This window comes from Crocodylus porosus, unplaced genomic scaffold (genome assembly GCF_001723895.1).
Source record: "Crocodylus porosus isolate Cpor-Errol unplaced genomic scaffold, CroPor_comp1, whole genome shotgun sequence".
Lineage (NCBI taxonomy): Eukaryota > Metazoa > Chordata > Crocodylia > Crocodylidae > Crocodylus > Crocodylus porosus.
Genome location: NW_017728914.1, coordinates 19,984,826 through 19,999,234, shown reverse-complemented (window position 1 = coordinate 19,999,234; position 14,409 = coordinate 19,984,826). Strand labels below are relative to the sequence as shown.

The 14,409-nt window shown below is 47.7% G+C and overlaps 1 protein-coding gene across 3 annotated transcripts in view; it reads right to left on the bottom strand.

The window, feature by feature from the left end:
• The window catches only part of STK10 (serine/threonine kinase 10), a 77,797-nt gene that overhangs the window by 26,888 nt on the left and 36,500 nt on the right, over positions 1-14,409 (bottom strand). The window contains exons 1-3 of one of the 3 annotated variants that reach the window (XM_019534946.1): positions 10,408-10,664; positions 6,926-6,974; positions 1,265-1,414 (exon numbers count right to left, since the gene is read on the bottom strand). In XM_019534946.1, the coding sequence (XP_019390491.1) occupies positions 1,265-1,414; positions 6,926-6,971 (196 nt within the window). In that variant the 5' untranslated portion in view covers positions 6,972-6,974; positions 10,408-10,664. Of the gene's footprint in view, positions 1-1,264; positions 1,415-6,925; positions 6,975-7,483; positions 7,532-10,407; positions 10,665-14,409 lie in introns of those variants that run through there. The other 2 variants (XM_019534945.1, XM_019534944.1) reach the window with 2 other exon arrangements.

Sequence of the window (14,409 nt, the reverse complement as noted above, 5' to 3'; positions counted from 1 at the left end):
GCGGGCATGTTGTGACACTCAGGAGGAAAGCATGCTGAAGCAATTTCCTGAAGGCGTAAGCTGGGCAATCTTACACTGGGAATTCCCCGTGGAGAAAGAGATCTGATGGGAAAGAAAGTGTGCATTCTGCTTCCTCATTCCCACCCCACATTTGCTGAGCATCAGGCTAAGGAAGCCTATCTATACAGGGCAGCAGGCTTCTCAAGGCTGAGCCAGAGGCCAGTAGCTGGGGCAGTCTTCAGCATCCATTACTCAGGCAGCAACATTCTTGCTCCTTCTAAACACATCCTTCTCTTCTCCTCATTCATGCCAGTAGGTGGTAAAAAAAACCCATATGTCAGTCCTGGCAACTATTAAGACAACACCCCAGATTACACGGGTCACCTACTCTCACAGCATATTTTACCTTCCAAACTTGTGTTTTGCACAGTGACAACAAGTTTCTCTTTTTTCATTAGCCAATAGTTTAAGGGTGGGGAGCGTCAAACAGCCTGTGAGCCCAGTCTGGCCCCTGGGGCTGGACCACCCACCTCTGCAGGCCAGGTTCAGCCTGTGGGCTTGTCACCGTGGCTGCCCGAGCCCCTCCACAGAGGTCTTAATCTCTGCAGCTACTGGAGCTGCTGTTTCAGCGCAGCTCCAGAACCCAGGGGGTTCAGTGTTACTCTCCATCCCTCTTGCTCACCTTATTTGCCACCAAACCCAGGAGTGACTAAAACTGGTGGCAAGAGAAAAGAAGAGATGAGCAGCAATGATGTGAAGTTCTGGGTTCCAGAGTCGCCCTGAAATAACGGCTCTGGCGGTAGCGGGAATGTCACGGGTGCTGCTTGCAGGCTGTCCAGCCCACAGGAAGTCCTGCAGTCCAGATCCAGCACATGGAGCCAAGCGAGTTTGACACCTCTGCTTTATGAGATGTCAAGCAGTGCTGGAGGATGAAACACCCTTATAAAACTCTGCTCTGCCAACCGTGGAGGAATATTTTTCCCTTGAGAGAATGTCAACCTGAAGTTTTGCTTTTACACAGCTGACAGCCAGGGCTCTTGTGCATGCGGCTTATCAGACAGCTGTGTACAGTTGCCATATGTTTAATACAAACCAGTCAGACGTGAAGTAAAGCTACTCGCAGCGGGTGTAAACCACACCAAATCACACAACGCACCGAGCACATATGGAACAGACCGCTGATACACACCCATCCTTTCCATGACATCCCAGCACCCGTTTTCATGCAAGGACATGCTGGTTTTTCTTGGGCTAAGAAGCTCACCAAGTTTGATGTCGCCATCCTGGGTCAGGAGCACGTTGCCTGCCTTCAAGTCACGGTGGATGATCCTTTTACCATGGAGGTAGATTAGGGCCTCCAACATCTGGCGGCAAATCACTTGAATCTGGGGTTCTGTCAGGCCTCGATCCAACTCTAAGGAAAACCCACCAGGTAAACCAAGTGCAGATTAGAATGGTTCCCAAACATGACTACACAAGAGCAACAAATACAGCCTGAAATCCCAAGGCTGTACAACAGACTGTAGGCACCACATGTGTGTCAGATCAGTGAGAGAGGTCACTGGCCTCATGCAATTTGGAAAGCTTGTTCCCAGAGGGGGCACTTGCAGTTCAATACTTCCACGTCTCCTGAACTGGTGTTCGATTAGCACCCCTCAGACAGAGCTGTGGGTCATGTGGCACTGGAGCAGTGAACATGATATGAAAATTTCTCAGACTCCTGACTGAGATGCTGATTCCCTTCCCTCCCTGTAAAGCACTGGATGGGAGTACTTATTTTTGGAGCACCTTGAAGACAATAGACTTAAATTCTGCCTGCAAGAGGCAAAAATCAGCATTGGTTTGCCCTCTTCCACTCTCTGGGGCTAAAGGCTATACTAGCATGGGGGAGGAAACAACATGACACTCAGCTTATCCCAGCTTTTCTTCTTTTGCCAGTGTAATTAAACTGTCTCCCCAACCACAAGCTCTACCAAAAGTTTTCTGTTGGTTTAAGTGATGTCCACACAGGGATTTTTGCAAGCATGGTTATTAGGGCTGTGCAAGGCTTTGGACCATGCTTAGGATGCTTCAGAGTCCAAAGCAGCATATCCAGATTGAAGTGCTGGCTTCATTAGGCTTTCCGAAGCAGTTCAGAGCCGCCTCGGAGATCTGGCCATAGCATATAATGAAGAATCAGTGAAATACCTATAACTTTGTTGTTTTGTTCTGATATGGATGAAATTTGCAGGGGCTCTGGATTCCTCAATCCTGCTCAATACTGTTTCTATGCACACTTTGAGGAAGTGGGATCTGGATTTAATACCCTACACCCATCTCAGATAGACACTTTACTAAGTAATGCACTGCTCCATGTCTTTTACTGTACTATTCTGCAATTAATTGGTAGAAATTCAAGCGTCTTCAGAACTGTATTAACCAGTACTGCACAAGATCACCCTTAAAGAATGGCCTTTAAGCAAGCAGCTCAGTCATAGAGGAGTAATGAGAGTAGCTAATATCCAAAACTGGGTACAGTCCATTATTTGTATTACAGCAGTGCTTAGAAACCCCACACTCTATCAGATCCCCTCTCACCATAGACTGATCTTACCAATCTGTGCATTACGGCTTGTGTGAGACTTCAGACAGAGCTTTGGATCTGGAGAAGCTTCGGACACTTCAGCGTCCAAAGCAGCATGTCCGGATCAAAGTGGTTCGGAGCCGCTTCGGAGATCCGGCCATAGGGTATCATAGGGAAACAATGAAATATCTATAACTCTGTTGTCTTTTGTCTGATTTGGATGGAATTTTCACGGATTGTAGTCTCTGCTATGTGCATGAAGTCTGCCAAGTTTCAAGAAGATGGGTACAGCGGTTCAGGGGGAACTGCACCCCAAGTTCTTGAAAGCAAAACTCCTGTCACGTGTATGTGTTACATCACATGAGGGTAAAAACTGCAGGAGTGGTGGCCCTTAGTGAGGCCACAAAGCCTGCCAAGTTTCAAGAAGATTGGTGCAGGGGTTCGGAAGGAACTACACCTCAAGCTGTGGACAAACAAAACTCATGACATGGGCGACACTGTGTGTGTTAAGGCGCTGCAGGGCAAAAGCTGCAGGGATGGTAGCCCCTGCTGAGGCCACAATGCCTGGCAGCTGTCAAGGACATAGGTGCAGGGCTTCTCTCCTCTCGCTGCTGACAGGTAAAACCCAAGACGTGGGTGCTCATGCAACTGTGTTTGTCTGGCGGGGGCGGAGGGGGGGAACACTACTGCAGGCCTGGCTGCTAAGCTACTGTGTTACCAGTTACCAATCAATCACAATTCACTCAGGGACCAGCTCAATACACAGTAGCTAGCTAACAATCAGTTAACAACAACTAACACCTACAAAACCACAGACTAAGGAGAGGAAATAATCAATATAGACAATCAACTGCCCCAAGAGGGAGACAGTCAGTTGCACAACCACCTATAGCACGAGTTTTGGCTGTCAGCAGCTAGGGGTGCGGGGCCCCAGAACTCAGAACCCCTGGACTGATCTCCCCGACAGCTGGCAGGCTTCACGGCGCTACCATGCTTGCAGATTTCACCCCGCTGCGCCCTAACACAGTGTCACTCATGGCACAAGTTTTGTCTGTCAGCAACTTGAGGTGCCGTTCCCCCCGAACCCCTGCACCGATCTTCTTGAAACTTGGCAGGCTTCATTCTTTCAGCAGAGGCTACCACCCCTGCACGTTTTATCCAAATCAAACAAAAAACAACAACGTTATAGATATTTCATTGATTCCCCATTATACCCTATGGCCGGATCGCCGAGGTGGCTCCAAAGCTTCAGAGCCACTTCGGCCGGATCAAGTGGGAACCTGATCCGGAGCTGTGGATCAGATCACTGGCATCCAAAGCAGCTGGATCCAAAGCTGGATTGAATAGCTGCCTACTCACACAGGCTTAATGGTTATGGTTGTTAGATGCACAATTCTTTTCACACTCAAAATGAAACTTGGATGTCTGCAAAAGTGCAGTATAGACCTAGCTTAAGGAAAGGCCAACTGAAATCCCTGCCCCAAGCAGGGTCTTGATAAAGCTCCCCCCAGAGGGGGCACATAGGGACACAGAAGAGTTGTGGGGTGCCAGTGACAAAAGGCCTGCAGACAGTTAGTATATGTTAGCTACCCAGTTTTGGTACCCTGTATTCCTACAACTTGCCGGGAAGACTGAGAACCAAAGTTAGGCTCCTGTGATCTCCCACAAGGAGATCATCCTCACTCTATGACCTTCGCTCAAGGCAACATCTCACAACACTGAGAAGAGGTAAGCCTCTGCCCTCCTCTCCCCACCCAGCTCACGTACCAAATCCTCCCTTTGTGGCCACCGAACAACGCAGGAACCAGATCAGATGTGGTCCGAGTAGCCAGAATAACCTGTTGTGCATGAAAGGAGGAAGAGACTAAAGGACTACAGTGAGCTTACGGTAAGTAGGACAGCCATTCATTCAAAGCAAAGAACTTAATCGCAGAATCAGGGAAAGATGCTGGTTCAGCCATTCTGTTTGTTTCTCTCCCTGCCTTCCCACCTCCCCCTCCTCCCTACAGTGATCTCACTTGCGTTAGGAAAGCTGATGATTTTCAGTTCCCTTCAGCAGAGTTTCTGGCAAAAGCAAGGCTTTTAAATGTACAGCTGGGCAGAAGATTTGTAAAGAGACATCATTTCAAAAGAAAATGCAAATTGCTGCGACTTTCACCCTTCCCCCCCGCCACTCTTCAGACCTGCTTTACTGTTTAGTAACTCTAAATCACACATCGCTGGGACTGATTTATCAATATGGACTGTAGACTTTTCTGATGCCCCACTGCCTATTATTTCCCTATTTTAGCAGCCAAAGAACTGGAAGATTGTGAGCTTTGACAGCCATTGGCTTCTACGGCTTGACAGTTTGGCTTGTTACACCCATTTTAAATCAGCCCTTTCTAAAGGTAGGAATTTCTTACCAAAGATATGATATCTTGCCCAACTGAGCAGAAGTGTCGAGTTTCAGGACCTGATGTCCCTTGATGGTAACGATACCTGTGCTGGACTGCCACCTACCATTTACAGCTCAATCATAACAAGCCCGCTTCCTCCCCCAGCACCATGACAGTTGCTTTATAGTGAAGAAGAAATCACCAGGACACCATGATAACTGTTATGTGTAGTAGCTTGGACATTGCTGCAGGACACCACAGTTAACTAATTGTGTTTCTGATTTGGCCTCTTGGACCTGGACGTGACAACTCTTGACTTAGGACCTTTGTGAGAGAGAAGCAGCTGGATCTTCATGGCATTCCAAAAAAGCCAAGGGAAAGACTGACCCATGCCACACATCTCACCTGGCCCCACAGTCTCCGGGTGGGCAGAGCCCAGACATGCTACTGTTGACTCTATGGGAGGGCCTGCGTCCTCAAACACAGTTGTATGGTGCTCAGTAGCAATGGGGCTGCGACACCAACAGTGGATGCTAGGAAGCATTGCATTGCTCTAGCCAACATCAACCTACTTTCAAGGCCAACTCTCCTTAGGTAGAGAGAATCACAACTTGGAGGGAGAAGAAGATTCCTGGAATTAAAACAAGTCTCAGTTTGCTCTTTACTTGCTCTTTAAAAGGGACTGCTGAGACCATGTGCAAGAGGTGGTCCAGTGGAGACTTGAGAGAATCCTTGTCACTGACAGTCAGATTTAATTGCCTAGGTCCTTTATTTTCACTTTTATACACTAAAGGATTTCCATAGCCAAGTGTACAGGTCAGCCTGTGGCATAAATGGAGCCCCACAAAAGACTTGCCAGAGGCAGAGAAGCATTTGGAGTGCCATAAAGCTCAGACACTGATTTCCCTCTTTGCCTGGCTGTTTGCCAGTCTCAGTAATAGTCCCACCAGGGCTGTCCCACTTTGGCCAGGCGCTGCATTACATGGGGGCCACATGCTGCAGGGGTGCCCCCCTCTAACCCCTGGATACTGCTGGCTGCGTGCAGCCTCCCTATCCCTGGCATAAGTCAACAGTGCGAGAAGTGGCCGCAAAGGCCACATGTTAACTGCTTACAGGTCACCAGTTGGACAGCCCTGATTTAGACTACAGAATGAAACAGAAGGAGCTAAGGCAGGGTGGGGCAATTATTTGGGCCTGAGGGCCCTGAATAGGGACTTGGGGTGAGCTGTCACAGGCCAGGACAGCATCCTCCCTTACCCCACTGTCACAGGGCCAGGCAGGGAGCAGATCATGGCTCTGCCCCAGGACCTCAGACCCACATTGTTAGCTCCCCATGGTCCTGGCCCCACCTGCCCATCCTGCACCCAAACATTGCTCTCTAGCTGCCTGTGGCTCAATCCCATCTTCCCTGACCATGCAGGTCCTGCCCCCAGCATTGGATACAATGCAACGGGGCCAGGCCTGGCAGCAGCAGCAGCCAGAAGGAGCTGCAGCTGCTGGGAAGCGAGTCTGGCTACTGCTCCAGCTCTGCTGTGTGCCTGGGGGCAGAGGGACGGACTGGCTACATATGTTATGGTCCCAGCTACCCCCTGTGTCTGGGCTGGGTGGAACCAAAGGACCTGCCGCAGGTCAGATAAAATCCGTTTGTGGGTCATATCTGGTCCACGTAGTTTGCCCACCCCTGCGCTAAGGGGATGCATAGAGGTAACCACACCTTCAGGTTAAATGTGAACAATGCACAAGCAATGGAAGAGAAGTAGCTGCTCCACTGTTAAGGTTGCAGCAGGGGTTCTGGTAGAAGTTATACAGAAAAGTATAACCTGACAGGAGATTTGCAGCAAGCCACACGCTAGGAGTTGCAGGAGGATGGGAAGTCTGCTGATAAGAAAAGCAGAGGAGCTTTATGCAAGGAGGTAGGAACTTCCCTGCAGTTTGTGGGGTGCCGAGTTATCTGCCTCTAGTCAAAACAATTTGCTGCACTCACCTAGCATGATGGCATCCACTGCTCCGCCAGGACAAAACTCAATCATGATCTAGGAAACAAGGAGAAAGGGATTAAAGTCATGTACAAATAAAAGGCCTAAAATATTTCTAAAAGGGGAAGCTCTCCATGAGATGGGAAAGGATGGGACTTCCTTTTGAGTTAAATCTGCTTTACTTACTTGCCCTTCCAAAATAGCTGGCTCTCACTAGTTCTCTGTGCTGCCAGATGTATTCTCCACTCCAGCAGCTGCATGGAGCTGCCTAGGGGCTTTGCTAACCAGTTTCATTCCCATGGTAGCCTGTCACATAGTCTTCAGCCGTTATGTTCTCATCATGCAAGACATTTCATGAGAAACGACGGGACAGAGTCTACATTACTTTATGCTGTTTCCAACAGACAGGGCACACAGGCACATGGCAGAACCCGCCAAAAACCTTGTTGGAGGTCCCCACTGCACAGAACTGTAGGAAGCAGGACGGCATTTCCTTGGCAACAGCATACAGGCAATTTTGTTTTATACTCACACAAGCGAATCCCACCCAGCCCAGATCCTCATACCTGGAGGCCCATCTGGAGCAAGCTAAAGGTCTAAATCCTGTCTTCATGTTTGTTTACAGTTTTCAGCTGCAGTTAGGATCAGGGGCAGTTCCAGATATGTGAACTTGCCAACAGGATGAGATAGCTGTCATAGCAAGGAGCTGACGTGGCTGGAAGAACTATGCAGCATTTTGTTTCTAAAACGAGGAGTTTGGAATTTATTTTTTTTCATTGTTCAATAGTTCACAGCTCTTGATCTTAAGCAATTTGAGAAAAAAAAAGTTTCAACACAGAGCTGCAGTCAATAGCCAGATTTTTGCTGCTTACCCTAGGGGAATTAGCATTTCCTTACCAATAACCCAGGATTCTTCTGATTTTTGCCACCACCCTTCAAAGTTCAGTCATAGCTAAAAGAATGCTGTAAAGTTGGTTGCTAGCACTGCTCCTTTATCTGTTGGCCTGATCTCTGCTGAACAGCGAGATGCCTCTTGCCCTCTCCCACGTTTCAGAATTTCTACTCCAACCTCTTGCCCCTTTGGTCAGGGATGCCTACATCAACACCTCAGGGTTACTGGAAATGTGTCAAATCTCCAACATGGAGGGCAAAGCTGCAGTTTAGCCCTCTTTGCCAGCACATTTTTCACGGAAAACGTCAGCAGCAACCATGAAGATGCTGTATTTCCATGGAAAAGGCTTTCCAAACGGAGTAGCCAGATTATAACTGTATTAGTGATGGTCAACGATTTACTGCTCACTCAAGAACAAAAGCCTCTTAGTAGATTAGACACGAGAATGGATTAATGCCATTTGGAGATGATTCCTTAATGTGCTACAGAATTGTATGGCTGTGCCCTTTAGTGGACTGTAGGCAGTACAGACTATAAATATCATTAAGTTTGGCCACTTGGAGACTTAGTCAGATCACAGCAGGTTGCTTTGCTTTATGTCAGAAGAGAGATATCGTCCACAAAGGTTTGACCCAAAATGACTGACCTCCTTCCCCGCTTTGTACTGATTTATAACTTTGAGTTCCCACAATGGTAGGCTCAAAGAGTGTATTTAAAATTGCCTTGTTGCCTTCTAAGGGAATTTTGCTATTTTGGGCTAAAATTTAGCCCTAAGAAGTGACCTAATAACTGGCTGATATGTACTCCAGGGTGCAGGGGAACAATGAGCTCAGCTTCAAACTTTCAGGAGTTGAGAGAAGAGTGTGAAAAGACACTTTAAAAAGTGTCCTGGCCATACCTGTCTGTCACAGTGCCTTACTGACAACTAGCCAGGCAGGTGAAATGCCACAGTTTACTATGGAGGGCAATGACCAAGGACAGCACTGCTGTTTCCTGAAGTGCCACAGGACAGAGCCACATAAATGTCACCTGTCCATGGGGCCGGCTTTTGAGATGTGGCCACACTGATCAGTACTGCCTGGGGAAGAGTGGGAAGGAACTGGGACAACGTTTTTCCACCCATTGGCACTAGACAGAAGCATTACCGAGATTGTTAAACCTAAGTATCCCCAGTTTAACATGAGTGGAAGTGCAAAGATTGCCCCAAATCTCACCAGATGGGGTCACTGCATCCCCCTGTCACCAAGCAAGGCCAAAGCAGCCTTGATTAAATGTCAGTCCTCACTTCATTCAGTAGGAGTGGATTCTGCCCCACCCATCTGCAAAGCAGTTCTTCACCTGTGGAGTCTCCTGGATTTCCAGAAGCATTAAAGGCAAAACAGCACTTAGTCATGAACTTCCATCCAGACGATTAGAGGCAAGTTATTTGCCTGCAATTCAGGATGGCAGGGATTTGCAGAAAGGGCACATGCAAACTAATCATCGGGAGGAACAAGACACTTACATCTATTACAAAAAAAAATTCTTTATTGCTTTCTAGGGGCATATGGGCCAGAAGGAAACCTATCTACAAAAGAAGAGGGCACCTGTATTCACCGGCAGTCCCCTGAACTACTACTAGGCAGCTTGACTGGGTTCAGTTCTGGGACTTATCCTTTTCCAAGGATTCAGAAACCTCCAGCTCAGTCCAGAAACTGGTTCCATGTGACCTGTGTCTGAATCAGTCACCAAGCTTCCTGCCTTATGCCACGAGTCCCAACTGCATGCAAGTCCATGTCCAACAGGAGCACCCACCTACAGGTTCTGCTCCAGAGCGTCCAGGTTATTTCTGCACTTTGAATTCTTTGGGGCATGCACATGTCAGAAGGCAAAGCCTCAATAAGAGTCAGGGATTTAGAGACCCAGTCTTGAAGCCCTACCATATGTAACTTCAGAGCAGTGCTGAGCACCTCAGCCCCTTCCAAAACAGGAGGTTAGAACTGGCAGCCAGGCAACATTCACTCCCCTGCTGGAAGCATGTGAAGTTAAAATATGCTTGACATTTCCCTCCCCATCCCTCCCCTCTCCAATTCAGTCACTCAGAAGAGATCTGCAGAGGTAGAGAAGCTAACATACAGCTGTCCTCACCAGCCCTCCAGCTCCTCAGCACTCCTAGATAGATGCTCCACTCGGGAGAGCTTGCATGCTACTCAGCAGTGCGAGAAGACATGGTACTCCAGAGGCTCTGCTTAGGCAGAGGCTAGCTTTCATCTCCAGAGGAGAGCTCTAAGTGATGAACCCAGCTTTGTTTGCATCAATATTTGATGCACTGGACCTTTGAAAAACCTCTCTTTTGGTTTATGGTAGGAGAAGGGAAGGGGGAGGAGAAAGCCAGGAAAGCTAGTACATCTAAAACAGTAGAAAATGACTGAGTGGGTGTCTATGCATGTGCGTGCAGCATTGTCAGACTCTGGGAGTCTGCTGAAAAATTTTAACTTTCCGAAGTCAGAGATGCCAAAGAATAAATCAGGGTGGGGCTGGTTGGTCTAAACATCTAGAAAGCACTTGGGTTCTTTTTCAGCCCTGAAATCCTAATTTAAATAAATCCTACTCACAGACCTAAATTCATCAAGTCCAATGACCTGAGTACATCTTTCAGTGCAGGACACGCTGTTCCACACAATGCTGCAGTCTGCGGGGTGGAAGGCTAAGGCACGCACTGCCCATCCTGGGAGCACGGCCAGCACAAAGCAAAAACATCAGCGCCTGGGTCTTACAACCATTAATTTGTAAGTCAGGTAGAAATCTTGTTCTGGATGGTCAGCAGCAACTGTGGTCTCAAATCTGAAGCCATGAAATAAGAGGGCTGAGGAAATCCGCAGAAAGCAGGGATTGGCCACTGCATAGACAGCCTCGTCAGATTTAAAAGCAGAGAGGGGACAGTGATCTCTCAGCCATTCACACGCCCCAGAGAGCAAGCACTCTGGTTTAAATGAGAATCTGGACAAGTTTAAGACAGTCATTAAAAAAAAAAAGGACTGTGATACGAGTGGATCTGCCTGTGCACTGATCATGCCTGTAACTTATTAAAAGACTTCTGATATAGATTAACTCTGCCCCATGCTAGCTCTCACCTGCTTCACTGTGCTGCCTGGCTGAACGGGTCCATGCCTACGTGCCTCTGCAAACCACACCTAGCCTGGGACCTTGTCATTCCAGGGATGGCACTCATTTCTATCCTCTGATTATGCCCATTTTCATCTCCACACCCCGTGCCACATTAACATCTCTGGGAATCTTGCCCTTACCATCCACTCACTAAGACAGCACCTCTCTTAAACCCGTTTGTCCCTTTTCTGGGGAAGAGGCGGCTAACACAGTAAATAAAAACAGACTGAGTAGCCACCCTGGATCTTCATGCATCTACCTTTCAGAATGCAAATTCTTTGGGAGAGAGAAAACGCAGGTTTACAGTGCAATGCACATGGCTGGGACCTAAAACTACCCTTCAGCAGCAGAGCACTAATTCCTCTACTGTAGGGGTGTCAAATATGGTTTGCAGGCCAGATCCGGCCCATGGAGCTTCTCCGTCCAGCCACCGAGAGTCGGGGCGGCATGGCCTGCCACACAATTCAAGCTGTCTGGCTCTGGTGGTCATGGCTGCTGGTAGTGAGCTTAGCTTGCTGCCTCTGAGCCCAGACCCATTGACACTGCTGGCAGACACCTGCCTCCTCCAAACCTGGCACTGAGGCAACCATGGCAGTTGTCCCCATGCCCCGGGATGGATCCAACCCATGAGGAGCTCTGCAGTTCAGATCTGACTTGAGGCCCCAGGCGAGTTTGATGCACCTGCTCTACTGATTTGGCACAATGGCATCGCACAGGAATGATGGAACAAATGGCCTGGTGTAGCTAGACACTAGCCTCCCTCTAACCAAAAGGACTTAAGCTTGACTCAGTCACCTTCAGCCCTTACTGGATCTTGTACACGGATGACATTAAATGTTTATACCCCTTGCATGCACAGGTAACAGTACTGCTGGGCTGCAGCCTTCTCAGAAAGCCACTTCCTCAAAATACAAAATGAAACTGGGTGATGTGGTGAGCCAATGCACCCCTCCTCCGTCCAGGGCCTTGCACTCAACAACAGAGGGAAAACCCACTGCTGGGTCTCTTACAGCAGTTAGGAGGGGTTTTGGCAAACATCCTGTTTACAATTATTTCCTCAGTGCTATGAGGTCAGGGACTTCTTGAGTGAAGCCTGCTGAGCCTGGCTATAGGCTCAAGGCTTCAGGAGTGGAGGTGTAGCCTCAACAGCTACAAGCTCCTTACCCCACTCGCCATCTCCAAGCAGTTAAGGCTGCCATTGATCTGCTGGGTGCCCGTCTTCAGCATTTGGTTTGAAATGTGAGTGCAACTGCAGCTACATCAGTCAAACTACAGACTGCATTTTGAACTGTTTTTTTGTCACACGATATCCCAATGATAAGAAATAGGCTGACGCCATTCTTTGGTGTAGGCAGACTACAGAGACAATAGAGTCGACAGACATAGAGGCATGGGAAGTGCAACAAGCGCAGTCTATTATCTTGGAATTGAATATTAGCATACAGGCGCTTTAAAAGCAAAAGAGGTTCACCCCTCCTGCCCTGACCTTCCCAGCTCCCCAAATATGTTGCTACTCTAGACTCTGTTGGACTCGGTCCAGATTGTGACAGGCTGGAGCCCACTGCTTAGATTCAAGCAGAATATTACATGCTCACTGACTTGGGTTTCAATTTAATGGAAAGCCCTAAGCTTCAAAGGGTTTCATTTTGGCTCCAAGAATCAATCACGTGACTTGAGTTTCTATGATCACAAGGGAGAACATATTTTAGCTCTCAAACCAGGCAGGCAACACTTTTGATCTTGCACACATGAAAGATGCCTGCTTATAGAAGCATCTAAGTATCAAGGAAGGACCTGCCACCTCCCCACCCTGTGCATTTGGAGCAAAAGAGCATGCAGGATTTTAAGGGAGGAGTCAAGAATCCACACTCTTTTCAAGGCGTGACACAGGAAAAGTGAAGACCAATCAATTAAAGTTGTGGAGGGACCTCAGCTCACGTTAGGATGAAGTTGTACTTCAGTTCTGACAGTGCATCCACATGTACAGGCCTTGTGCCTTCGCTTAAGTTCTTTTAAGACAATTCTGCTGAAATTGTCTTAAAATTGTCTTAAAAGACAATTCCAGTGAGATGTTAAATGCCCCACACCAAAGATTAATCCCACAGCAAACTGAAACCACTTTGCTTCTGGACCAGCATATTCCCAGAGGAACTCAATGCCCTCGACTGATCTGCTTCAGCTTTCCTGCTCAGCCCAGCATAGATGAGGCCTATGAACTCTTTCCAAATGCATGGGCTGCATCCGTCCCTCACTCCCTTTTCCTGGTCTTTGTGCAGCCTGCAGTTGTGTTTATGCAGAAAGCGGGAACATGTGTTTCCCTTAATGCAAAGGTGGAAGCTTGCCAGTCCAAAAAAAGGTCACCCAGTTTAACGTAAAAAATACCATGGACTCAAATTGTTATGGAGTTGTTCGGTGTATTGTTAATGTGCTTATTCAGGAGAAAACAACTCTAGCACCATGTAGAGAAAAGGCAGGGCTTTGGACTAGCTGGGTCCAACTCTGCTTATGGCCTGCTTTTTTTGCTGCTTTTTCCCATTTTGAAGTGTCATAAGAAATCTCAATGAGTAACTGGAGGGAGCAAACGGGTCCAGTGTTCCAGCTAAGCTGATGAGCTCAAAGTCCATAGTCTACCCACTCTTGTGCTTTTTAACAAGTGTCCCCTCTTTTGAGCACATCAAATCTGGCTACCTAACTTTTGCTGAAAAATCCCTAGACAGCTCCAATGGATAAAAAGTTATGAGCACCACTCTTGCTATGAAACCCAATTTTACTCGAAGCTCCAGTTTGCTAGTGTCACAATGCAATGTTCTGCCACAAATAAAGCTCTGCTGACAGCAAGTAATAGGCAAGACTGAAACCTCCCCCGAAACAATGCCTGTAATGTGAACAAAGGGCAAGTTGCGTTTCCCACTCACAGGGCACTGCATCTGCCCTCGCAGAATGGGCGTGGACCATACTAAAGGAATTTATGACACTGCCTGTGACAACACGGGAGTGGACCTGCTAGTCTTATGTTCCTATATTTGATATAAAGAAGCTGGAGTGAAGGCAAAGCCTTTTAGATTCAGCAAAAAATTCCAACCTGTATCTAATCTAGAGCACGTGGCTTCCAGGCTACGAATTTCATTTCTTATAGATGCCATGGGGTGGGGGAGATCTGAAAGGACAGGAAGGACATTGCTTAAAGTCTGTGTAGGGTTTAGGGAACTTGTTGACTCTAGGGAACTTGCACTCCACCATAGCTGCTTCTGCCCAGGGTGAGTTTAAACAAAGGGCACTAAAGAGATGAAACTTCTTTTTTTTTAAAAAAAAGTTGCTGATATAGTTAAATGAGGACCAGGGAGGAGCAACTGATGTCTCCAAGCTATCACAGTTGTGGCCAGTAAAGTTGAATAAAATCAAGAGTTTTTGATATCACAGACTTCTTATTGATCGTCTGAAGCAGCAATTGCC